Source organism: Microcaecilia unicolor, chromosome 1 (genome assembly GCF_901765095.1).
Source record: "Microcaecilia unicolor chromosome 1, aMicUni1.1, whole genome shotgun sequence".
NCBI classification, from domain to species: Eukaryota; Metazoa; Chordata; class Amphibia; order Gymnophiona; family Siphonopidae; genus Microcaecilia; species Microcaecilia unicolor.
In genome coordinates, this window is record NC_044031.1 from 652249286 (window position 1) to 652275037 (window position 25752).

The 25752-nt window shown below is 44.7% G+C and overlaps 1 protein-coding gene across 1 annotated transcript in view; it reads left to right on the forward strand.

Annotated features, from left to right (window-relative positions):
- Positions 1-25752, forward strand: part of LOC115456763 (glutathione S-transferase P 1-like) — a 57487-nt gene that overhangs the window by 22538 nt on the left and 9197 nt on the right. The window contains exons 4-5 of the mRNA XM_030186044.1: positions 3-90; positions 20606-20709. Of these exons, the coding sequence (XP_030041904.1) occupies positions 3-90; positions 20606-20709 (192 nt within the window). The remainder of the gene's footprint in view (positions 1-2; positions 91-20605; positions 20710-25752) is intronic.

Genomic DNA, 25752 nt, shown 5'->3' on the forward strand with positions numbered 1-25752 from the left:
AGGTATTTGGTCAGTTACCGCAATTCAAAGATGGAGATTTTGTTCTGTATCAGTCAAACACGATCCTGAGATACCTCGGGCAGAAGTACGGTGAGTCACTGGAGGTGGGCATGTGATATCAGGGATGGTCTCCATGAAGCAGTATTCGGAGTTCTGAGGAGAGAGAGGATGTGACACCGACATTGTTACTGCTGTTTGTGGCATTTCGAGAAGTTCTGAAAGTCCCTGATAAAAACAGAATGGGAGTGTTTAAATAGAAAGTGAACATTTAAAGTTTATGGGGTAAATAATCAGCAGGCGACGATCAGTGTTTTATTTTTGGCTTCTGTCAGCATTATTCCTGGATATTCAATGCCAGTCCATGTCTAGGCACCAGCATTAAAATCTGGGTTTATGCAGCCAGTGTGATATTCAGCACTTAACAAGTAAGCGAAACACGATAAAGATAGGACTCAGGCCCTGATGCTCGAAAGTCGCCATTAAATACGGCAGCTGCAGTCTAACTTACCGATTCCTAAACAGCGACTGATGCTGAAAGAGAATCGCATGCAAATGAAATGCTTGGAATTTCAGCAAGTGGCACATAGGGAAAGCGCTTAGCACATGCGCAGCACAGTTGCTCGGTAAGCTCTCCATGTTCTACGCAGAAACAGGATGTCTTGTTGCTGCACTCTCCGCCGGTCCCCAATCCTGCCTGCAGCTGAAATCTGGTGTTCACTTTGCCACAGTTTCCAGGATCCCAGGATCAGACCCTCCTGTCTGGGGTCTGCAAAATCCTGGGATCGGCCTGCCCGTGTCTGTATTTCTTTGAAGTCAACGCTCTCCATTTTAGATTCCAGGTAAAAAAGGGTTCAAAGAAAAGTCATTTCTAGGGAGAGTTTGAAAAGAAGGACTTGTAACAGACCAAAGATTAAACTGGGGAAGTGGTTTGCAGAGGTCTTGTGGCTCTAGGATCTCGGGACCAGAGAGCATCCTGTTCATGCTGCTGCTGGTGGGAATAGGGTAGAGTCGCCCTCAGACAAGGACAGCTCTAGACCTGTCGGAAAAGTTTGCTCATTAAAGGTAGGCGTTCCTTTCTGTGCATCGCACGGAATACTCATTATAATACTACTGATCTCACTGTAACACATTTTCATGGGATTCTTGGTAGCTGCTACAGCACATGGTTAAAGCCACGCAAAACCCTTTTGTGCATCAGGCGCTAAGTAACATTTGCTTTAGAATGGCTACAACTAGTCTAAAGCAAACGTTGCAACCATGCTAAGCTTTGCACATCGGACCCTCAGTTTTATGCGGTCTGACTTGTCCAATTAACTTAGGACCCCTTTTACCAAGCTGCGGCAAAAGCGCGTTTTTCACACGCGTTGAAACCCCCTTTTACTGCAGTAAATAAAAGGGAAGTCTTTCTTTACTGCAGCAAATGGTGGTACAGCAAGTAAAGCACTTGCCATGCAGCCATATCGGGGGGGGGGGGGGCTCTTACCGCCACCCACTATGGTGGCGGTAAGGGCTCCTGCGCTAACCTGGCTGTAACCGGGCAGCACTTAGCACTGCGCGATTACCGCCAGGTACACCCTGGCACTACAAAAATAAATATATTTTTGTAGCGTTGGATATGATGGCGCGCCAGGGATGGGAAGTACTGCTGGACTGCTGCGGTAGCCCGGCGGTACTTCCTGTTTAGCGAGTGACAACCCCGTGTTGGGCTTACCGCTGCTTAGTAAAAGGGGCCCTTAGGCAGTTAAGTGCCAACTCCACCGCCAAACCACCCTCAAAATTGCTGATTTTCAGTTTAGTGGCTAACGCTGATATTCAGCTGCAATAACCAATTAAGTTCCACTGAATATCAGTGGACAGCCCCACATAAGCAATTCAACTGGCCAGCAGCCTCTCCCGCCCAGTTAAATCGCTTTGAATGTCGACCCCTATATTTCTGGGTCCTCACTGACAGAGGTTTATTGGGCGAGAATCTATCCATGGAAAATAAATGGGGCCAATATTCAGGCTGCCAGGCCTTTTCCGGTAACCAGCATTGAATATCTGGGTATTTTTTGGCCAGTTTCAACTTAATATGTCTGTAATGCTGGTGCTTTCAATAGAGACCCTTAGACTTCATTTCCAACGGCTGATTGTCATTTGTGTCACCCTCTACTTCTCTTTGGACAACTGGCGTACGGACGTAGAGGTCTTTTCTCCTGTTTTTTTCCTGATACCGGTTTCAACTTAACCAGCCAAGTCGATATTCAGCACTGGCCAGTTAACTTGAAACCGGCCAAGGATATTCTTGTTATTTCAGCGGCCGAATTTGGCCACCAAACTTAGCTGGCGTTGCACTGAGTATTGGCGGATAGCCGGTTGTGTTGAGCGAATTAACTGGCTCTCTGCTAAGAGGTAACCAGCTATCTCTCACTGAATATCGCCAGATAGTCAGTTGAATGCCATTTTACTGGCCATGAAATTAATGGTTTTAAATATCAGGGAAAAAGTGTCCAAATTAGAGATGTAGTGAGAAAACAGTAAAAAAATAATAATAATTAAAAAAAAAGAGCAGGTGGAAATCTTAGCACAAAGAGCTGACAGGAGAAGGACCAGGGATCCAAATACAAGTTGAAACTGAAGTAAAGAATTCAGAGAAAATTTCAAATATGAATTATGCAACTTGCACAAAGCATTGTAAATTAGGGCTCAGATGCAGAAAGCTTACGGTAGAGCTGCGGACAAATAGTGACAGTACCACGAGATTAACAAGAAAATATTCCGCCACATGCAACAAACAAATAAAATGCAAATGTAATGCACGGACAAATCGCAGTGTTAACGGGAAGGGATGACTGTATGCAACCACATTCATTTTCTACGCTAATGATGATGGTTTTGACTATGTCAAGCCTCTGCTCAAGTTCAATCATTGGCTTCTGGTCTCTGCTCTTGTCATTTTTAAACTCCTCACTGTGGTCTACAAATCACATCTGCCCTCCGCTCCTACTTACCTTAATAAATTTCTCATCCCCTATACCCCTCTCTGCTTTCTTTGCTTTGCTGGCTACAATCACCTTCAGCTGTTGTCACCATCGGCACTCCATCTGACTTCCTCATGATCCACTGCCTTCCACTATATTGTCCCCAAATTATGGAACAAATTGCCAATTGATATTAGGATTCAACCCACTCTCTCGGAATTCAAGAAATTACTCAAATCTCATTTGTTTACTCAATCCTTTGGTCCAGATGTTAACTAGCTTTTTTTTTTTTTTTTTACATTTGTACCCCGCGCTTTCCCACTCATGGCAGGCTCAATGCGGCTTACATGGGGCAATGGAGGGTTAAGTGACTTGCTCAGAGTCACAAGGAGCTGCCTGTGCCTGAAGTGGGAATCGATCTCAGTTCCTCAGTTCCCCAGGACCAAAGTCCACCACCCTAACTTTTTCTCCTTTCATTGCTGTCTCTCCTGTCTCTCTCTCTCTCTCTCTCTCTCTCTCTCTCTCTCTCTCTCTCTCTCTCTCTCTCTCTCTCTTTTTATTATTATCGATTGTAAACAGCTTTGAAGCCTAGCACAGGCCACATGACGATATATCAAGTGGAAGTAAATAAAAATTGTAGCATTCTCACACATGCACAGTTGGGTGGAATATAGGAGTTTATTAATCTGCACAGATATAAAAATTATAGCAGACGCACTTGTTAATTAGTGTTTTTTTATTTATGGGCTTAGATGTATGATAAGCCCACTTCTTGTACTTTTGTGCTTCTTCATTTAGTTCGCTTTGTGGGAGATGAGTGCAGAATAACAGGCATCAAATAACACAACTTTCCCTTCCTACATATCATCTTCAGCAACTCTTCCCACTGTTCAGACCTTGGTGAAACATTTCTAGCATTATTCTAACAACAAAATCAACTCTTTCCTTTATTGTATTGATGCAGAATTCTCAGTGGCCTGTTTACCATACGTTTTAATACAATTTGCAGATCACACTCAATTCTTTGATGTATTGCTTGGCCAATAATGTGTATGTATACAGTACAGTAATCAAGCAGGTAAACATGCAGTACTTTTCTGCATTGGACCCTAGATAAGTGTAAAGGTTTGTAGAATATTAGTTATGAACCTTTATTATCTACAAAAAGCAAAAACCGAAGGACAATTTTCTACAAAGAACAATCCACAAAAAAAACAGGAGCAGAAACCTGGCTCTGCCCTGATGACTCTGCTTCAGTCGCAGCCCTGTGCCATGGCGGTTATCTATTTTCACATACTCCTCGCCCTGCTGGCCGTGGGGGCGGTGTTGGACTACTTCTCTCTCCCTCCTCCAGATTTCAACCCCTTCTTCCACCTCAATCTCACTGTTTTTCCTCCTTTGAAGTCCACTCTATCCGCCTTTTCTCTCCTCTGCCTCTTCGAATAGCGGTCATTTATCGTCCCCCTAATAAGTCCCTTTCATCCTTTCTCAGTGACTTTGACTCCTGGCTTGCCTTCTTCCATGATCCTTCCTCCCCCTCTCTCATCCTTGGTGACTTTAATATTCCTGCTAATGATCCTTCCAACTCTTATATTTCCAAGTTACTCGCTTTAACGTCGTCCTTTAATCTCCAACTATGCTCCACCTCCCCCACTCATCAAAATGGTCACTGTCTTGATCTCATCTTCTCCTCCAACTGTTCACCTTCTAGTTTCCTTGCCTCTGATCATCCCTCCTCTGATCACCATCTTATAACTTTCACACTTAAATCTCCTCCCTCCCAGTCCCGTCCTATCCTATCTAATTTATCTAGGAATCTTCACGATATTGACCCTTCATCTCTATCCTCCCATGTTTCAAACCTCCTCTCTACTGTGGCACCATCCACGTCTGTCAACGAGGCTGTTTCTTCTTACAACAATACTCTATCCTCTGCCTTAGACATTCTTGCACCTTTGATGACCCGCCCTGTAAGGCGTACAAAACCCCAACCTTGGCTGACTTCTAATATCCGCTACCTACGTTCCTGTACCCGCTCCGCCGAACGCCTCTGGCGGAAATCTTGGGCCCTTGCTGATTTCTTACACTTTAAATTCATGCTGACCTCCTTCCAATCTGCTCTTTTACGTGCCAAACAGGATTATTATATCCAACTGACCAACTCTCTTGGCTCTAATCCTCGACTTCTCTTCACCACATTGAACTCTCTCCTCAAGGTGCCCCCTCCCCCAACTCCCCCTTCATTATCTCCTCAGACCCTTGCTGAATTCTTTCACAACAAGGTTCAAAAGATAAACCTTGCTTTCTCTACCTCACCAGCTCTCCCTCCACTAGTCCGTTCCCCTCTCTCTCCTTCCCCTCATTCCCTTTCCTCCTTTCCTGAAGTTACTATTGAGAAAACTACACTTCTCCTTTCTTCCTCAAAATGTACCACCTGTTCCTCTGATCCCATTCCCACCCACCTTCTTAATGCCATCTCTCCTACTCTTATTCCTTTTATCTGTCACATTCTCAACCTCTCACTTTCCACTGCGACTGTCCCTGCTGCCTTTAAACATGCTGTGGTCACACCTCTCCTTAAGAAGCCTTCACTTGACCCTACTTGTCCCTCTAATTACCGACCCATCTCCCTCCTTCCTTTTCTCTCCAAATTACTTGAGCGTGCTGTTCACCGCCGCTGCCTTGATTTTCTCTCCTCACATGCTATTCTTGACCCATTACAATCTGGTTTTCGCCCTCTCCACTCAACCGAAACTGCGCTTACTAAAGTCTCCAATGACCTATTACTGGCTAAATCCAGAGGTCAATATTCCATCCTCATTCTTCTTGATCTTTCCGCTGCTTTTGACACTGTTGATCACAGCATACTTCTCGATACCCTGTCCTCACTTGGATTCCAGGGCTCTGTCCTTTCCTGGTTCTCTTCCTACCTCTCCCTCCGCACCTTTAGTGTTCACTCTGGTGGATCCTCTTCTACTTCTATCCCTCTGCCTGTCGGCGTACCTCAGGGTTCTGTTCTTGGTCCCCTCCTCTTTTCTATCTACACTTCTTCCCTTGGTTCATTAATCTCATCCCATGGCTTTTCCTACCATCTCTATGCTGATGACTCCCAAATCTACCTTTCTACCCCTGATATCTCACCTTGCATCCAAACCAAAGTTTCAGCGTGCTTGTCTGACATTGCTGCCTGGATGTCTCAACGCCACCTGAAATTAAATATGACCAAAACCGAGCTTCTCATTTTCCCCCCCAAACCCACCTCCCCGCTCCCCCCGTTTTCTATTTCTGTTGATGGCTCTCTCATTCTCCCTGTCTCTTCAGCTTGAAACCTTGGGGTCATCTTTGACTCTTCTCTCTCCTTCTCTGCTCATATCCAGCAGACCGCCAAGACCTGTCGTTTCTTTCTTTACAACATCCGTAAAATCCGCCCCTTTCTTTCCGAGCACTCTACCAAAACCCTCGTCCACACCCTTGTCACCTCTCGTTTAGACTACTGCAATCTGCTTCTTGCTGGCCTCCCACTTAGTCACCTCTCCCCTCTCCAGTCGGTTCAAAACTCTGCTGCCCGTCTCATCTTCCGCCAGGGTCGCTTTACTCATACTACCCCTCTCCTCAAGACCCTTCACTGGCTCCCTATCCGTTTTCGCATCCTGTTCAAACTTCTTCTACTAACCTATAAATGTATTCACTCTGCTGCTCCCCAGTATCTCTCCACACTCGTCCTTCCCTACACCCCTTCCCGTGCACTCCACTCCATGGATAAATCCTTCTTATCTGTTCCCTTCTCCACTACTGCCAACTCCAGACTTCGCGCCTTCTGTCTCGCTGCACCCTATGCCTGGAATAAACTTCCTGAGCCCCTACGTCTTGCCCCATCCTTGGCCACCTTTAAATCTAGACTGAAATCCCACCTCTTTAACATTGCTTTTGACTCGTAACCACTTGTAACCACTCGCCTCCACCTACCCTCCTCTCTTCCTTCCCGTTCACATGAATTGATTTGATTTGCTTACTTTATTTATTTTTTGTCTATTAGATTGTAAGCTCTTTTGAGCAGGGACTGTCTTTCTTCTATGTTTGTGCAGCGCTGCGTATGCCTTGTAGCGCTATAGAAATGCTAAATAGTAGTAGTAGTAGTAGTAGTAGTAGGAAGGGACGTACACTAAACAACACACTGATGCAATCCAAAAAAGGCAAATTTATTTGAATGATGCTTTTTTTGGATTACATCAGTATGTTTGTTGATCTACATCCCTTCCCTACTTCTGGCCTTTATCATCTACACCAGCATGCAGTTGGGGTAGGTCATCAACAAGAGAGCATCTAGCATAGCACATGGAAGTTTCATACAGTAGAACTCCCCCAATCCCCAGGCTCCCTAGGTGATGTTGTGATTGTCCAGTCATAGGGATCATCTACTGGTATACATCAGTCTCAGTCCTTGAAGAGTTAAGAGCATCAGCCTCACATGGTGAGAGGAGGGTGCCTCTGGCAGCATGAACATGTCGAGAGCTAGAGGAGACTTCCATAGTCTCATGAGGCACACCAATGTTTCAAGATGAGCAGCTTCTCTGTTGATCAATGTGGTGATGCCAAATCTGTCTATCCATGGTCTGGACATTGAATGACAGAAGTCCAGTGATCTCAATAATGGAAGTAAGGACTTTCTTTGTTCGAGCCCCTAACCTCTAGCAAACACAGGGCTTAGTATAAAAGAGTGCAAAGTAGATGATCTCAGAGGGAAGTCTAGCTTCTGTTCCTACTTGTTGCAATTCTGCAGTGAGATCTGGATTGAGCTGGTCTAAGCATGTTTTAAGGTAACGTCCCATAAGCAGTTCTGCTGGACAGACCGCCATAGAGGGGAATTTTCGGTACAACATCTAAGTCCAACTTTGGATGTTTTGTTAAAAACATCCAAAATTCAAGAGGGGAAATATAGTTATTTTCAAAATAGAAAAACATCTATCTTAATTTTTTTCTGAAAATGGATATTTGCTAGATGTTTTTGTGCCTGGGCATTATCTTTTTGGTCCATTTTCAAAAACAAAAGAAGCATCCAAGTGAAAAACGCATAAAATCAAGCCATTGGGATGTAGGAGGAGCCAGCATTTTTAGTAGACTGGCTACACAGACTTCCCAGGAGAGCAATGGGGCACCCTAGGGAGTCCTGCAGTGGACTTCAAATAAATGCTCCCAGGTACACATCTCACTATTGATCCCTTATCTTGTCTGCTGAGCCCCCCCCCAACCCCCCCCAAAAAAAAAAACTCAATACCCCCAACTTTACACCACTACAATAGCTCTTATGGGTGAAGGGGACACCTATATGTAGGTACAGTGGGGTTATGGTGAGTTTTGGAGGGTTCACAGTTTCCACCACAAGTGGAACAAGTAGGTGGAGGTATGGGCCTGGGTCCACCTGTCTGCAGTGCACTGCACTGCACCGACCACTACACTACTCTGGGGACCTGCATGCTGCTCTAATGGACCTGAGTATAACATCCGAGGCTGGCATAGAGGCTGGTAAGTAATGTTAGTAATCACATTTTTGGGGGGTGGGAGGGGGTCAGTGACCATTGGGGGAGTAAGGAAAGGTAATTCCTGATTTCCTCCAGTGGTCATCTGGTCATTTACAGCATCCTTTTGTGCTTTATTCGTTCTAAAAACAGGTCTAGCTCAAAACATCTTAGTTTTAGTCCTGGACAGTTTTGCTTTGTTTCATTAGGGCTGAAAAATGTCCAAGTCTTAGGAACGTCCAAATACCGCCCTTAACATGCCTCCTTGAGATTTGGACGCACTGCAGACGAACAGCATAGAACAACGTCTGAAAAATAGGTTTCAAAAATACCAATTTGGACATTTTTGTGAGAAATTGTCCAAATGCTACTTTATGCCACTTTTTACACTTTTTCTCTTTCGAAAATTAGCCCTATACTGGCACAACACATAACATGTTGCAAGATGAAGAACTGGCACATAATTCCTGTTAAAACATCTTCTGTTAATTTCACAATCTGCTCTGTCAGGTCACTTTCTTGGAGTTGGCAAATAAATAGCATTGCAAATGTGTTTTGTTTTGTTTTTTCATTATGTAACCTGGGAATATGTTGCTTTCTTTTATCTTGGAGCATCCACCTCACAGGTGTTCTGAGTGAGGAGATTCCTTGCTCTGTGACTGGAGCTCTTAAGCCCTCCTTGGGAGCCTTGGAAGCAAGAAAGGGCACCAGCTCATCCCTCACCTCAGGCATAACATAGCATCAAAGTTTATATTCCGCTAGTACCTATTCAGTTCTAAGTGGATCACAATTCAAGGAACCAGCACAAAACCTGGGATTTACATAATAATCAAATTAAGACTGTATAATCTTAATATAATAGTGCAAAACTATCTTTGATCTATAGCAGGCACATACTTGTTAAACAGCACAAACTATCTTTGTTCTAATCCAAGCACATACTTGTTAAATAAAATAGCTTTAATTCTTCTAAATTCCATATAATGAGATGAAGTCTGTAGCGCCTGACAAATATTCTTTTCTAGCCTTGCTGCTTTAAAGGCCAAAAGAGATTCCAAATCCTTTGTTCTCTTTCTACCTCAAACTGAAGGATAACTTAAAAAATTATAAATACTGTTTCTACTAAACTAAATGAAAAAATACTTTTATACCGCAACAACCTTGTGGGATTTATGGAGCTGATATTCAGACCACGGGAGTTTATTTATTTATTTATTGCATTTATATCCCACATTTCCTCACCCGTTGGTAGGTTCAATGTGGCTTATATATTACAAAGAGATGGTTACAGAGTTTTGGTTTAGTTGAAGTGAAGCTGTTAATATGAAAGATCAAACTATCGTGGACTATGTTTATAATAGTCTAGGAGAATGTGTTGTATTGGGGTAGGGGTTAGTATCATTGTTTTCTATTTCTGAGATTATTTCGGCAATATTTAGATTGTTTTAAGGTTAGGTAGACACTGGGAGAAAGGAGCTTCCTGAAAAGGTAATTGTTAGTCTGGTCGTGAGCCCTTGGACCTAGGCCAAGGCCTAGTATAGCTTTTAGGCCAAGGCATAGGATGGACCGAACAGGTACTATAAACGACCCCAGCTACCAATCACTGCACATACACATGCAACCAATCTTGCACTTCCAGAAAGGGGAAGGTAGGGCATTCAGGTGGGCCTCACGGCCTATCAGGAACCGATACACTCCAAAGTCAAGCATGTGGGCCTCACGGCCTACTTGGAACCGAGTCATACGTAGGGAGGGAGGAAAGAGACTAAGTGAGGTGAACCCCCCCCCCCCCCCCCCCCCCACCGGGGACCGGAGCACCAGCAACACCCTCGGTGCTGGTAATCAAGGAGAAAGGGTAGCCTACACAGAGACACAACAAGTGAGGGACTGAGATAAGATACTGTAGGCAGAGACCCTCAGCAAAACAGGAAAGGGAAAAGTCAGCAAAAGGGAGAGCGGAGCCTAACACACACACTAGCACAGAAAGGGACAGTGCTCAGTGATACAGGAGGAAGTACAGTAAAGGAAGTACTGCAACAGTCACCAAGGGAAGACTGCAATAAACAGATAACTCAGAGGCAGAGAAGCTCTGCAGACAAAGGGTTAAACCCAGCTCAGCACACAAACAGAAACCAGAGGCAGGGAGTGCTGCAGACAACACGTTAATGGGAGTACAAAGAAAAACAAACAAACAACCCCCACAGAGAGAAACAAAGGGCAGGACCTGATAGGCAGAAACAAACACAGCAGAAGGGAACTCGAAAGGAAGGGAAGCAAACAAACTGGAGAAGTAACTCACCACACGAGAAGTAACTCACCACACGGCACCAGCGCTAAACAGAGATCCCCAGGTGAAGGGAGAGAGGTAATTAGACCCACTAGATGCACTAAGGTCCTCGGAAGAGCCCTTCTCTTACCGATTCCATAGCGAATCAGTAGGGAATGGCCATGCATCAAGGAAATGGAATGCAAATGAGCTGCTCATTGCAGCTCACTTGCATTCTCTATTCCCTCGGAAGCCAGTCAGCCGGTCGAGCATGCGCAGAGCAGCCAAGAGTTATGCTGGCTTCTCTGCGCATGCCAAGGACATCCTTTATGGACGTCCTTCACTCAAAAAAAAACAAAAAAACACTCGTTCCCATAATCATTGCAGACTTTAACATGCCAAGAACCTCCTTCACTCAAAAAACAACAAAACAAAAAGGACGTCCCTGACAAGCAGGAAACTTGTCAGCAGCCTGAAACCTCAGAAGAGAAAGAGTGCTGAAAAGAGCCCCAGTTAATTTAAGTGCTACTGCTCTTCCCTTGTGTAACATTTCCATTGTTTACTGCTTTGCATGTTAAAGGCAGGCTTACATCAGGCAATTAGGAAGGACTTCTCTGAAGAAAAAAAAAATCCAAGTGCTGGTTAGGGACGTCTAACAGGAGCTGGACGTCTTTCTGCAGCTTTTGTGATGGGCATCCTTCTTGGACGTGTTTTTCTTACCTGCAATTAGGAAGGACTTCTCTGAAGGAAAAAAAAAAGGACGTCCCTGTTTTTCTTACCTGCCTGAACTGACCACAACCACAGTTCTCTCAACAGTCCCCTCCAAGGTTGTTTTCAGCTTGCGCCCCCCCCCCCCCCTCCCCACAAGATCGGGACCTGCAAGGATGTCCAAATCAAAACTTTTTGGACGTCTCTCCCGCCAGGTCTCTCTCAGCCAATCCCAGCGCGTTTAACTGATACTGGTAACAGCTAAACGCGCTGTGATTGGCTGAGAGAGACCTGGAGGGAGGGACATCCAAAAAGTTTTGATTTGGACGTCCTCGCATGTCCCGATCTTGTGGGAGGGGGGCGCAAGCTGAAAACAACCTTGGAAGGGACTGTTGAGAGAACTGTGGTTGTGGTCAGTTTAGGCAGGTAAGAAAAACAGGACGTCCTTTTTTTTTTTTTCTTCAGAGAAGTCCTTCCTAATTGCAGGTAAGAAAAACATGTCCAAGAAGGACACCCATCACAAAAGTTGCAGGAAGACGTCCAGCTCGTGTTAGACGTCCCTGACAAGCACTTGGATGTTTTTTTTTTCCTTCCGATTCCCTCGCAACACCACCCTGTGTGGGGACAGCAGAATCCGAGGCACACAAACCCTCCAAACTACCCAGATTTCCAGGGGACAAGACAAATAAGCAGCGCAGGAAGAGAGAGCATCCTCGTAACCCCGTCTGATCGCTGCTTCCCGTGAGTGTTTTGGAGAGAGAAGGCAGAGTAGTAGCCCTTCACTTAAGCTGCAAACGTCCAAGTGCTCGTCAGGGACGTCCTTTTTTGTTTTTGTGAGTGAAGGAGTCTATGTTAGGCACTTTAGAAGGACGTCCCTGACGAGCACTTTCTTTTTTTTTTCCTTACGATTCCCTCACAGCAGCCCCAACGAGAGGTGCAGACCTCCCATTAGGGTTTCCACGGTAAGGGAATCGGAAAATGGAAGTGCATCTCATTACAATACGATTTATACACATTATAATACTAATTTGCTCATCTGCATTCCGTTTTCATTAGCTGCTACCGTGATAGGAAAATGCCCTTTAGTGCATGTCCTGGTTTACTACTTGCACGTTAAACTGGCTAGAACCAGTTTAAAACCACGTTAATGGCTCGTTAAGTTTAGTGCATCTAGCCCTCAGACAGAGACAGAGCAATAGAAACTGCAGCCAGGAGAGGAGTAACAACTCCTCAGGAGCACAGAGCTAACAGCTCAAACAGAGCAAAGGAAGGCTTCAGAAGATTTGGAGTAAATGCCAAAGCAGGGGTTGACGGGAGAGGTGAGCTTAAGTAGACAGACTGACATCAGCTCAGCCCCTGACGGACCAATCAGGAGCGGTTCCAAGCATTCCCCTGCCTGACTAGAAGAATTCTAACAGAATCATAACAGTATGTTTTTAGGTTTTTAGGGAATTTAAGGCAGTTATCAGTGAGTTTGAGTTTTTTTGGCAGTGAATTCCAGAGTTGGGTGCCAATAAAGGAGAAGCTGGATGCGTAGGATGATTTGTATTTCAGTCCCTTACAACTGGGATAGTGAAGGGTCAGGTATGATCTCACTCTTTCCATCATGTTCCTTAAAGGTAGATCGATTAGTTCAGTCATGCAGTCCGGTGCAAGGCCGTATATAATTCTGTACACAATTGAACATATCTTGAAGGCTATGCATGCATTTATTGGTAGCCAGTGTAGACTTTGAAGGAGGGGTTTCGTGCTTTCAAAGCAAATTTTTCCATATATAAGTCTGGCTGCTGTATTCTGTGCCGTTTGTAATTTTCTTATGATTAGGTCTTTGCAACCTGCATAAATTCCGTTGCAGTAGTCTGCGTGGGCCAGCACCATTGTTTGGATCATGTTGCGGAGTACGTCCCTAGGGGTTAGACTGGCTAAGCCTGGATATTCAATGCCGAGCCATTCACTGGCATTGAATATCTAGTTTATTTTTTGGCAGGTTTAAAGATAACCAGCTATGTTTCTGGTGACCAGCATTGAATATTTGTTTTATTTTTTGCAGGTTTAAAGATAACCGGCTAAGTCAATAATCAGACTTAGCTGGTTATCTTTAAACTGGCCAAAGATATACCAGGTTTTCATGCGACCAAATATGGCCGAGAAACCCAATTTAAAAATTGGCAGATAGCCGATAAAGTGCTATTTAATTGGTCAACAGCAGTTCTGACTGGTTAAATAACGCTGAATATTGGGGGGTATGTGGTTTACAAATAAAAAGAAGAACCAGGCATACCTGGGAAGTACAATTTTTTAAAAAACAGTAATCCACCCCAAAACTCTCAATACAAATATTTCTCGAACAACCATGTTTTCAGGGACTTTCTAAATCACAAAAAAACAATAGAAAATCTAATAATTACAGGAAGATCATTCCATAGCTTAACTCCTATAAAAGAGAATGAAAACTGAAATATCCTTTTGTATCTAACAGCTTAAAAAAAAGGCAAACACAACACCAAACTATTTCTCAGTCGTATAGTAACATCATAACAGGGAAAAGTTAGCAGTGATAAATACATATCCTGTTCAAGACCATGCAATGTCTTAAATATAATAATGCAGACTTTAAAATACACCCTAGCTTGAATTGGAAGCCAATGGGCTCTAATCAGTAATGGAGTAACCCTATCAAATACTTTTGCAGAGTAAAGCAATCAAACTGCTTCAATCAGTAAGATTTGTAAAAATTGTGAACAGCCTGCAAAAAAGTACATCACAATAGTCTAACTGACTCAAAACCAAACCAGTCTAAATTGCAAAGAGCCAAAACAATGTCTAATCCTTCTTAAGCTTTTTAAGGTTAAAAAAAATGTTCTTGTTGAGTTGAGCCCAGGGGCGTATCTGGAATCCGGCGGTAGGGGGGGCCAGAGCCAGAGAGGGGGGGCACATTTTTGCCTCCCTCCCCCCCCCCCCCGCCGCCGCCGCCGCCGCCGCCTCTGCCTCTCTCCACCCCCTCCCCGCCGTCAACCCTCCCCCGCTGCTTACTTTTGCTGGCGCCGAGGTCCCGACCCGCAATCTCCGTTTTTCGTCTTCCTCCGTGGCCATGCTTCCAGGAAGTAACGCTGCAGTGCTGATTCGTTGACTCCAGTTCGACGTCTGACGTCAGACGCCGAACTGGATTCGACGAATCAGCACTGCAGCGTTACTTCCTGGAAGCATGGCCACGGAGGAAGACGAAAAACGGAGATTGCGGGTCGGACCTCGGCGCCAGCAAAAGTAAGCAGCGGGGGAGGGTTGACGGCGGGGAGGGGGGCCAGGGCGAAATCTGCGGGGGCCCAGGCCCCTGTGGCCCCACGCAGATACGCCCCTGGTTGAGCCACATGATTTTCAAAAGATAAATGCGCATCTACTTGTTCTGACCTTACTAAATCACCTCGCCAACCCACCCAGTTATGAAAGTCTACTTTCTATACCTATCCGCCTAAATCTTTCCTGCTTTCCCTTATTTAATATTTTTACATCACTAATTGTATTTGACATCCTTGAATGACAAAGCCACAACAGGACTGCAAATAGGTGGGAAAATGTGGGATACAAATGCAATAAATAAATAAATAAAAATATAACCCCCTGAATTCTATATTTCGCGCTGAGATTTCCACGTGCAAATTGAAGCATATTCCATAACAATGTGCATAATTTAGGCCCCCTAAATTACTTTGAATGAGCTGTGTCAGCACTGCCACGCAGTTCTGTAAAAAGGATGGGGGGGGGTAATTATTTAACAAGCTAATCAGCGCTGATAAGCACTGCTAATCAGCATGCACTTTCCTGAATCTTCACTTCCCTAGCTGTAAAGGACTAAAATACAGATTAATACTTGCGTCCAGCTTTTCCTATATGAGCACGCAGTTGTGGAATGCATTGACACTTGACCTGAAAACAATCTACGACCCAATCAACTTTCGCAAGTGACTGAAGATCCATCTCTTCAACAAGGCATACCACAACGATCCATAATAGGAACTGCAGCGCATCACCATTTACCTGATATTCCGAATGTTATCTCTCTATACCTGATTGTTAATTCTGTCACCCATGTTCTTTATGTAATACCAATTGTATCTTTTACTCTGGTATGGCGAATGCCATGACGGAACATTGTAAGCCACATTGAGCCTGCAAATAAAATGTGGGATACAAATGCAACAAATAAATAAATAAATAACTGGATGTTAACAAGCAATTATAAGCACTAATTAGCATTAATTAGAATTTATGCGTACTACTTGCTAAACATATTCTGCAAAGTGGTTAGCATAAATTCTAATGCGTGCTACTGAAAAGAGGACGTCGAATGGGCAGGCTGTGGGTGTTCCAAAACACTATGCGCAGAGTTATATAATGCGCATAAATGGCCGTGCCTAGAGTTAGGTGTCATCATGGCCACTAGGTATATTCTATACACTATGCTTAGGTTTCGATATGGATTATAGAATACGCCTAGGTGGAAATTGTTTTGCACAAATTTATCAGGCGCCATATAGAGAATTGGGTTCATAATGCTTGTACATATAGAATAGAGTCAAACCAGATATAACTTTATAGAAAATACAGTAAAATTTAAACTGTAACCTAACCTCAAAAGGGAGCTAATGTAAAGGTATGTAAAATTGGGAAAGTCCATCGTATTTCTTAAGTGAAAAGATCAGACAAACTGCAGTGTTTCGTACTGATTGCAGCTTTCTCAAATTCTTCTTTGAACGTCCTAGATAAACCAGATTGCAGGAATCAAGTTGAGAAAGTAGGAATGAGTGAACTAACCATCTGAAGTGCTCCACCAAGAAAAAAATGTTTTTACGTCTGAGCTTTCTCATTAGGCCAAAAGGTTTCTTAATTAGATTGTTTATCTGTGAATCACAAACTAAAGACTGATCAATAAGTATTCCCAAAATTCTAATCACAGGTGATAAACCATATCTATGCTGACCAATTAAAAAGGATGTCAGATTGTCTTGAATTGCCCTGATGTAGAGGTTTATGTTATGTAAATTTAGGTCACTAAAAAATGGACAGCTATGGAGGCAGAGTTAGGGCATAGAAAAAAGTGAGACACTTAGCACTGATTTTCATCACTAGACACTAGGACCACTGAGAGACAAAGCTGAGCCTGGAGCAAACAATCTTCAGCCAGCCTCAAATGTCATACCCAGCACCCTGACAGCAGTATGCAGGTCCCTGGAACAGTTGTTGTTGGTTGCAGTGGACTGCAGAAAGGCAGAGCCAGGCCCATCCCCCCCCTACCTGTTCCACTTGTGGTGGGTAATGTTGAGCCCTCCCAAACCCCCCAAAACCCACTGTACCCACATGTAGGTGCCCCCCTTCAGCCCTTAGGGCTAGGGTAATGGTGCACACTTGTGGGCAGTGGGTTTTGGGGGGGATTTGGGGGACTCAGCACACAAGGGAAGGGTGCTATGCACCTGGAAGCTAATTTGGTTGTTTATAAAAGATGTTTGAAGTGCCTCTAGGGTGCCCGGTTGGTGTCCTGGCATGTGAGGGGGACCATTGCACTACAAATGCTGGCTCCTCCCACGGCCAAATGCCTTGGATTTCGCCGGGTTTGAGATCGCCGGCAGTTTTTTCCATTATCGCGGAAAAACAAAACTGGCGATCTCAAACCCGGCGAAATCCAAGGCATTTCGCCGGCCCACACCATATTATCGAAAAAAAAAGATGGCCGGCCATCTTTTTTGAAAATACGGTTCCGGCCTGCTGTTGCGCCGCCGCCAAAATAGATTGCTGGCGACCTATTCCTAGGCAAGTTAACTGCAGTCCTAAACGTAGGACTCCTAAGCTTTTGATGCCTAAATATATGAGGATTTTCAGCTGAACATGTATTTATTTATTTATTTATTGCATTTGTATCCCACATTCCCCCACCTATTTGCAGGCTCAATGTGGCTTACATAGATTTGTTAACATTGTCATTGCAGGATATCAGATACAGTTAGTAATGTGTGGTGATTCGGAAGGGAAGAAAGAGGAAGGGAGAGAGTGGTTAGGGTAGTTATAGAGGGTAGGCGTTCATAATTGAGTGGATTGGTGAGTTGACCTAGTGAGGCTATAGCTTCTCATTGTAGGCCTTGTTGAAGAAGAATGTCTTCAGAGATTTTTGAAAGGTAGTTGTTTGTTTCGTCGATTGCTTTCAGGTCTGTAGGTAATGCATTTCCAAAATTTAGATCCCAAAATCTGGCTGAAAATCATCCTAAATTTAAAGTCTAAGGTAACACTTTCCAGACCTGTCCTAGTGACCCACAGCCAGTCAGGTTCTTAGGATATTCTCAATGAATATGCATCATTGTATAACGTTATAAGATTTGATTTAAAACCATATGTTTATTAGCACACCTTCAGGCTTATTTTCAAAAGAGAAGGGCGCCCATCTTCAGACACAAATCGGGAGATGGGCGTCCTTCTCTCAGGGTCGCGTCCTTCTCTCAAGGTGTCCTTAACTGCTTCCCGTTGCGGGGATGTCCAAAGTTCACGGGGGCGTGTCGGCACCGTAGCAAAGGTGGGACTGGGGCGTGATTAAGAGATGGGAGTCCTCAGTCGATAATGGAAAAAAGTAGGGCATCCCTGACAAGCACTTGGCCGACTTTACTTGGTCCATTTCTTCTTGCGACCAAGCCGTGAAAAGGTGCCCAAACTGACCAGATGACCACCGGAGGGTATCGGGGATGACCTCCCCTTACTCCCCCAGTGGTCACCAACCCCCTCCCACCGTAAAAAATATTTTTAAAACATTTTTTGCCAGCCTCTATGCCAGCCTCAAATGTTATACCCAGCTCCATCACAGCTGTATGCAGGTCCCTGGAGCAGTTTTAGTGGGTGCAGTGCACTTCAGCCAGGCGGACCCATGCCCATCCTCCCCCCTACCTGTTACATTTGTAGTGGTAAACGTGAGCCCTCCAAAACCCACCCGAAACCCACTGTACCCACATGTAGGTGCCCCCTTCACCCCTTAGGGCTATGGTAGTGGTGTACAGTTGTGGGTAGTGGGTTTTGGGGGGGCTCAGCACCCAAGGTAAGGGAGCTATGCACCTGGGAGCAATTTGTGAAGTCCACTGCAATGCCCCCTAGGGTGTCCGGTTGGTGTCCTGGCATGTGAGGGGGACCAGTGCACTACGAATTCTGGCTCCTCCCACAACCAAAGGGCTTGTATTTGGTCTTTTCTCTAGATGGGCGTCCTCGGTTTCCAATATGGCTGAAAACCGAGGACGACCATCTCTAATTTCGTCCATCTCAACATTTAGGTCGACCATCTCTAAGGTCGACCTAAATGTTGATATTTGGGCGTCCCCGACCGTATTATCAAAACAAAAGATGGCCGCCCATCTTGTTATGATAATATGGGTTTCCCCGCCCCTTCGCGGGGCCATCCTGCGAGGACGCCCTCATGAAAACTTGGGCGCCCCGTTCGATTATGCCCCTCCTTATATCCAATTTTTAAAAACATGCCAAGCTGTAACGCTGACTGACAAGATCATCTGCTAGTTATCAAGTAAACCTATTATATGAACTCCCAATTCAAACTATCAGTATTCGAATTGTCAGTTTTCCAGTTACTTATCACAGTCCGTGGTGCTCTCAGTTCTATCGCCAAAAGGATTCTTCTGCCATTTCTTTGGTGTTCATCCGTTGAGTGCCCACTGTTGTGATGAGACACAAACAAAACAATAACGACATCACTTGTCCACAAATCTTCTCTCAAAATTGGAGTGCAGAACCACACTGAACACCTTGATGTCACTTTCAGAAGATGTCAGCTGCAGTTGCTTGCAAGTTCATTTATATCACTTGATCGTAGTCTCTACATGATATCATGTTTCACCTCTATGGTGTCTTCAGGAGACAAACTGTAACACACAAAGTTACAACTTGTGCTATTATATACTCTCGCATAATAAATTCCTTCTACCTCATTTTAACAACATATTACATACCTTACAAAATTATTTCAAAATACTTGCATGGTCAATGCCGGTAAAGTAATTCAGCCTACAGAGTACGAGCAAAAACAACGCTCCCCCGCAGGCATCTGAATCCATCAGCAGAAATGACGCAGTAAATACCCCTGTGCCTTACCTCACACCTGTGCCCACTCTATTTCCCTATTAAGGCCTAATGGTTCAATAGTATTCCAGTTAAAAATCATCCTTTGTTCTTTACGAATTAACATTGCTGTTACATCTCCACCCCAATTCAAGTGAATCTGTTGTAATACCACAAATAGAGAGGGATACAAAGTACAAAGTAAGCAATACAAAACAAAAAGCACCAGGAGCCTTCAAAACTGGAACATGTCCTTTAATTAGTAGTAGAAACAATGCTGTGCATCATTGACCTGACACAGGCCATGTTTCTGCACTCAGTGTCTGCATCAGGCATCATAAAACAGTACCTGCAAAAAAGAAGAATTAGCCCATCACTGAGGCTCCAAGTTATAATTGTTGGCCTATAAAGAAGTCATTGCTCTAGTGTTCCGGTGAACAATTATATGCAATATCGTGTTCCTATCTGTCTTCTTCCGATAAACCCAAATTTGAAAACTGCCTCAAATGTATGTAATCTGTATATCCAAAACATTTAGAGTAGAGCCCTCAATTTGATAAGTGAACATAATATGGAGATCACTATTATTCACATGATGTAAAAATTTATTCTGAGATTCAATATCGCCCAACCAAATCAGAAAAATATCGTCTATAAAACACTTCCACAGGGAATTGGGAGTTCATGTAATAGGTTTACTTTATAACTAGCAGATGTTCTTGCCAGATACCTTACAGCTCACCATGGGGTTTTTATTTTTTAATTTGACATAAGGTGTGTTAATAAAGATATGTTTTTAAATCGAATGTTATAATGTTGTACAATAATTCAGATGGTATGGTAGTCTTATCAGTGGTATCTTTGCTCTTTTAGATAGCCCAAGTAGGTTGTTAATAAATATGCATGAGATAAATTTACATAAATAGGACACCCAGGAATGATGCTTCACCTGGAGGAGGGGTGGGGTTTCCCCACAATGTTGCACAATGATGCAGAATATGAAATCTCAGTTTGTACCGAATAATACAGTTTTTATGTTCTTTTCTCCACTGCAGGCCTCTACGGGAGTAATGACAAAGAAAAGGCATTGATTGACATGGTGAATGATGGTGTGGAGGACTTGCGTCAAAACTACATACGTCTCATCTTCCAGAACTTTGTAAGTACAGGGCAAGGCACCACAACTTCACAGAAGGGTGGGGGGTGGTGAAACATAGTAGCATAGTAACATAGTTGATGACGGCAGAGAAAGACCTGCATGGTCCATCCAGTCTGCCCAACAAGATAAACTCATATGTGCTACTTTATGTGTATACCTGACCTTGATTTGTATCTGCCATTTTCAGGGCACAGACCGTAGAAGTCTGCCCAGCACTAGCCCCGCCTCCTAACCACTAGCCCCGCCTCCCACCACCGGCTCTGCCACCCAATCTCCGCTAAGCTTCTGAGGATCCATTCCTTCTGAACAGGATTCCTTTATGTTTATCCCAAGCATTTTTGAATTCCGTTACCATTTTCATCCCTTCCAGTCCAGAAGATGTGGGACTTGAACTCTCTAGCCTGGTGAAGGAGGTTGTCCCATCCTGGTTGTAATCCCCTGGTAAATAGGTTTGGAAATTTCCTCAGGGGATAACTAGACTGCTGTGGAACTCTCCAGAGTTGCTGTGGGAGACGGAAATCCCAGCCCAGAGGGAGGATTAGTAAAGAATAACTGATAGTTGGTGTCATAGTGAGGTGGAGTTGGAAGATGATAAAAGTGATGGGATTGGTGTTCATATGGTCTTTGGTTGCCTCACCCCTGCCAGGGCCTGTGAGGAGAGGGGGTGTCCTGGATAGGCCCAATAACCTAAGGCTGAATTAAGAGGAGGTTTTTGCCGACAAAAGCATTAACTGAAGTGTGAGGAGTGGTCTGGGTAGAAAGGGTTAACCCAGTCCAGGAGCAGAACAGGAAAGAGTCTGTTTGGGGCCAGAGGTAGCATCTTGTGGAAGTGCATCTCTGGGGAAAGGACAGACAGGGAGGTCTGGTCCTAAGTGGGTCCGGCAGATGGATAAATTCCGGCAGGACAGCTTGCCGCAGAAAGCGTGGCAAGCACAGCCTTGAATTGTTCTGTCAGAAAGGATGGTGGTGCTGTAAATATGTAAATACTCTAGGATTTATAACAGTGGCGTAGCTACGTGGGGCCACGGGGGCCTGGGCCCCTTAGATTTGGCCCTGGACCCCCCTGCCGATGACCCTCTCGACCCCCCCTCCTGCCGCCAACCCTTCCCTGCTGCCGCCGTCGCCATTGGCTACCTTTGCTGGTGGGGGACCCCAACCCCCGCCAGCCAAGGTCCTCTTCTTCCGGCGCAAGGCAAGTTGTACGAGCAGGATGTCAGACTCACAGAAACAGAACGAAGCCTTGCATCATTGCTGACTGATCTCCAAGGCTTCATTCTGTTTCTGTGAGTCTGACGTCCTGCACGTACAACATGCAGGACGTCAGACTCACAGAAATAGAACGAAGCCTTGCACCGGAAGAAGAGGACCTTGGCTGGTGGGGGTTGGGGTCCCCCACCAGCAAAGGTAGCCGATGGCGGTGGCGGGGGAGGGTTGGCGGCGGGAGGGGGGTTGAGAGGGTCGGCGGCGGGGGGGGTCAAAGTTGGTGGTGGTGGCGGCAGTGGGGGGGGGGGGGTCAAAAATGGCAGGGGGGTCAGCGGCGCTGGGGCGGCTAAAATGTGCCCCCTCACTTCGAGCTCTGGACTCCCCTCCCGCCAAAGTCTGGCTACACCCCTGATTTATAAAGTAACTATTAATTAAGAGTTGGCACTTTTATACCGAAAGTCTTGGATTGGCACAAAAACCTCTTTCAGCAAAGTAAACTGTTTGGATACAAAAGAACTTGTTTGATATTAAGAGAGCATGAAGTTTGGATATCTGCCTGTTGCAGCATTCAGTAAAGTTTGTTTTTGGAAAAAAATACAACTCCTGGAGTGGAGAGTTTCTTTGGAATGAGAATGAAGTTAATTTTTTCCCAGACCGATAAAGAATAAATATCAAAGTGTGGCTTAAAACCCTACTCCCTACCAGGATCAAGCCCAGCCCTTGCCCATGCCCAACTCAGTAAGAAATAAGACCTTTGTTGTGACCCTGGTTCGGGTGCTGACCCAAAGAGCTACCTAGTGCCCAGAACTATGTGGTGAGACCAGGGATTCATGACTATGGTGACAAAAAGTACATTTTCCACTTGGGGCAAATTCTTCTTCCAGCACATAAGGGCTAACAGGAAAGGTGGCAGCCATTGGAGCCGACTCTGTGGGTGCTGTGGGTGCTTGAGCACCTCCAATATTGAGAAAATTCCTTGTATGTGTCCAGGGAGGGGTTATTTTCATTGGGCTTAGCACCCCCAATAATTTTGAAAAGTTGGCTCCTATGGTGGCAGCCACCTGCATTATTAGGCATACATGGCCTGAAAACTAAGGGGGTCTTTTACAAAGGCATGCTAGCATTTTTAGCTTGCACTAATGATTAGCACGTGCTACACGCTAGAGTTGCCCATAGGAATAAATGCAAAACCCCAAAAAAGTAGACTTTCAGGCAAAAGCAGCTATAAAATTTCACATATATTGTTCAGGGCAAGTCTCATATAGTCACTAGGTTTAATATCTTATCACCCATAAGGTGTGCCCCTCTTTGGTGACAAATTTAATCATAAACTGCCCCCAACCTTCCTAATTAGTTGAGTTCCACTTAATATGGATTTATTCGGTCTTCTTGTTTTTTATTTTTCTGTTTCTTTTTTTTAATTTTTGTTTTTCTATTTAGTGAGTTAATCTCCTTCGTTGCTGTGGCTTACATTTAACTTCAATCATACTATCATTTAACGTCCTTTATGGTAGAAAAGCTTTCACGTTTTGTGCTAACGTAGGTAACTTTATTGCACTTATCTGCATGCCCAGGTGTGGCCGCAACCCAATAGGTGCCTGTTTCGCAATTCCAGCTTTCTCAAGGGTTAATATCATACCGGACAGTCTTTCAGCTTTCTCCTCTGCCTTCTACCTCCTAACAATCTATGTGAAATTTTATAGGTGCTTTTACCTGAAAGTCTACTTTTTGGGGGGTTTTGTATTTAGAAAAGTTCAGTAGATTTACTCCAGTTTAATTTGACAGTAGTTCTGCATAGGAATAAATGGGCATCTCTAGCGTTTAGCGCATGCTTATTTTTAGTGCGTGCTAAAAATGCTAGTGAAGAATAGAAGACTGGTACCTGCCTTAGAATTACACAATTTTACTGGAACTGAGGACAGGTGCAGAAAACAGCAAGCAGTCAGTAAAACTGAAGATTCTGAAAACTGGGTTGGCGGATCTGTAGGGACTCCTGCATTGTGTACTGTTTTCTTTTCTCACAAAAAAAAGGAGAGTACTCTGTATATGTCAAACATAAAAATCACTGATGTGAAGTACAGATTGGAAATGCATGTCAACCAATCACAGATTATAATGGGATAAAAAGACCTCAGATGTCCATGGTGAGCTGTAGATAAGCTCTGCCTAGGACTTGTATATCTTTCACTGGTCAAGCAAAGTTCAGAGACAGCTACAAATTAGTAGCTAGCTTAACACTCAACAGGGGCCTCTGTTTCACCCTCTGGGCTTCCTCAGGAGCTGTACTTTTTCACCGCTCTCATTTCTGATAGCCTCTGACTCTTACAACTTACGTCTAAATGTGACCACAGTGAAACTCAATGAGAGCAGTGAAAAATTACAGCTCCTAAAGAAACCCAGAGGGTGAAATGGAGGCCCCCACTGAGGCTAAGTACTACTTTGAGTAGCCTAATGGTTAGTGCCGTGGCATAGAGAAACTGGGTTCAATTCCCACAGCAGCTTCCTGTAACTCTGGGCAAATCACTTAATCCGCCATTACCCCAGGTACAAAATAAGTGGCTGCATATAATATGTAAACCACTTTGATTATAACCACAGGAAGGTGCTGTCACAAACATGGAGTGTAACATGTGGAGCCAGACGTACGCGCCCACGACGTTCCTGACCTGGATGCTACGTGCATAGATCCCTTCCCTCCTGGGTGCCTATATTCAGGCGCACCTACACTCTGGGCGCATCAATCCAGCGCACCTACAGTCTGGACGCATACCTACGGGCGTGCGCTCCTCTGATGTCAGATGCCTTCAGCTTTAAAACGAGGAATCTGTCACTGCTTCTTTGCCTTGGCTACAACCTTGTTGGATTGTGCTGGTGCGTTTCTTCTTGCTGACTTGTCCTGACTTGATCTCTGCCTGAATCTGACTTTGCCTCTTGGATCATCGCCTGCCCTGATCTCTACCTGAACCTGACTTTGCTTTTTGGATCACCGCCTGCCCTTATCTCTGCCTGAACCTGACTTTGCCTCTTGGATCGCCGCCTGCCCTTATCTCTGCCTGAACCTGACTTTGCCTCTTGGATCGCCGCCTGCCCTGATCTCTGCCTGAACCTGACTTGCCTTCTGGATCACCACCTGCCTCGACCTCTGCCTGAATCGAACCCTGCCTGGGCCGCAGCCTGCCGTCTCCACTTCTTGACCAGGATCCCCATTGTCTCCTCACAGCCAAGACAGGTACCTCCCGGATAAGTCTCTTCCAGCCCAATTTCCATCAAAGTCCTGCCGGCTGCCTGAACCTAGGGGCCCAACCTCTGGGGAATGGCAGTCACCGCAGGTGAAGCCTTGGGCCTATCCGACTGCCTTTTCTAGGACCTACCCCTCACCTCCGGGCCTGGGATCGACAAAAGGGCTCACTCCTTGGGTCTGTACCCGATTTCCAAGTGACCAACCAAGACAGACCGTGACAGGTGGTATATCAAATCTCAGCCCCTTTACTAATTTGTAGCTGTCTCTGAACTTTGCTGGAAGTCACCGATTTTGATTCATTGTTCTCTGACCATTATTGAGTTGATCATTTGGAGATAAAATTAGCAATTAAAAAATCACAAATTGAAAATGTTAAAGATAAAATATTGAAAATTGATTTAAAAATTTTAAAAGGGGGCTTTTGACCAGTGAAAGACATACAAGTCCTAGGCAGAGCTCACCATGATTGTCTGAGATCTTACCCCCCCCCCCCCCCCCCCCCCCATTACTGTTCATGCTTATAATAATTTATGGTTGATTGGCATGCATTTCCAATCTGTACTTTGCATCTGTGATTTTTGTTTTTGACATTTCCTCTC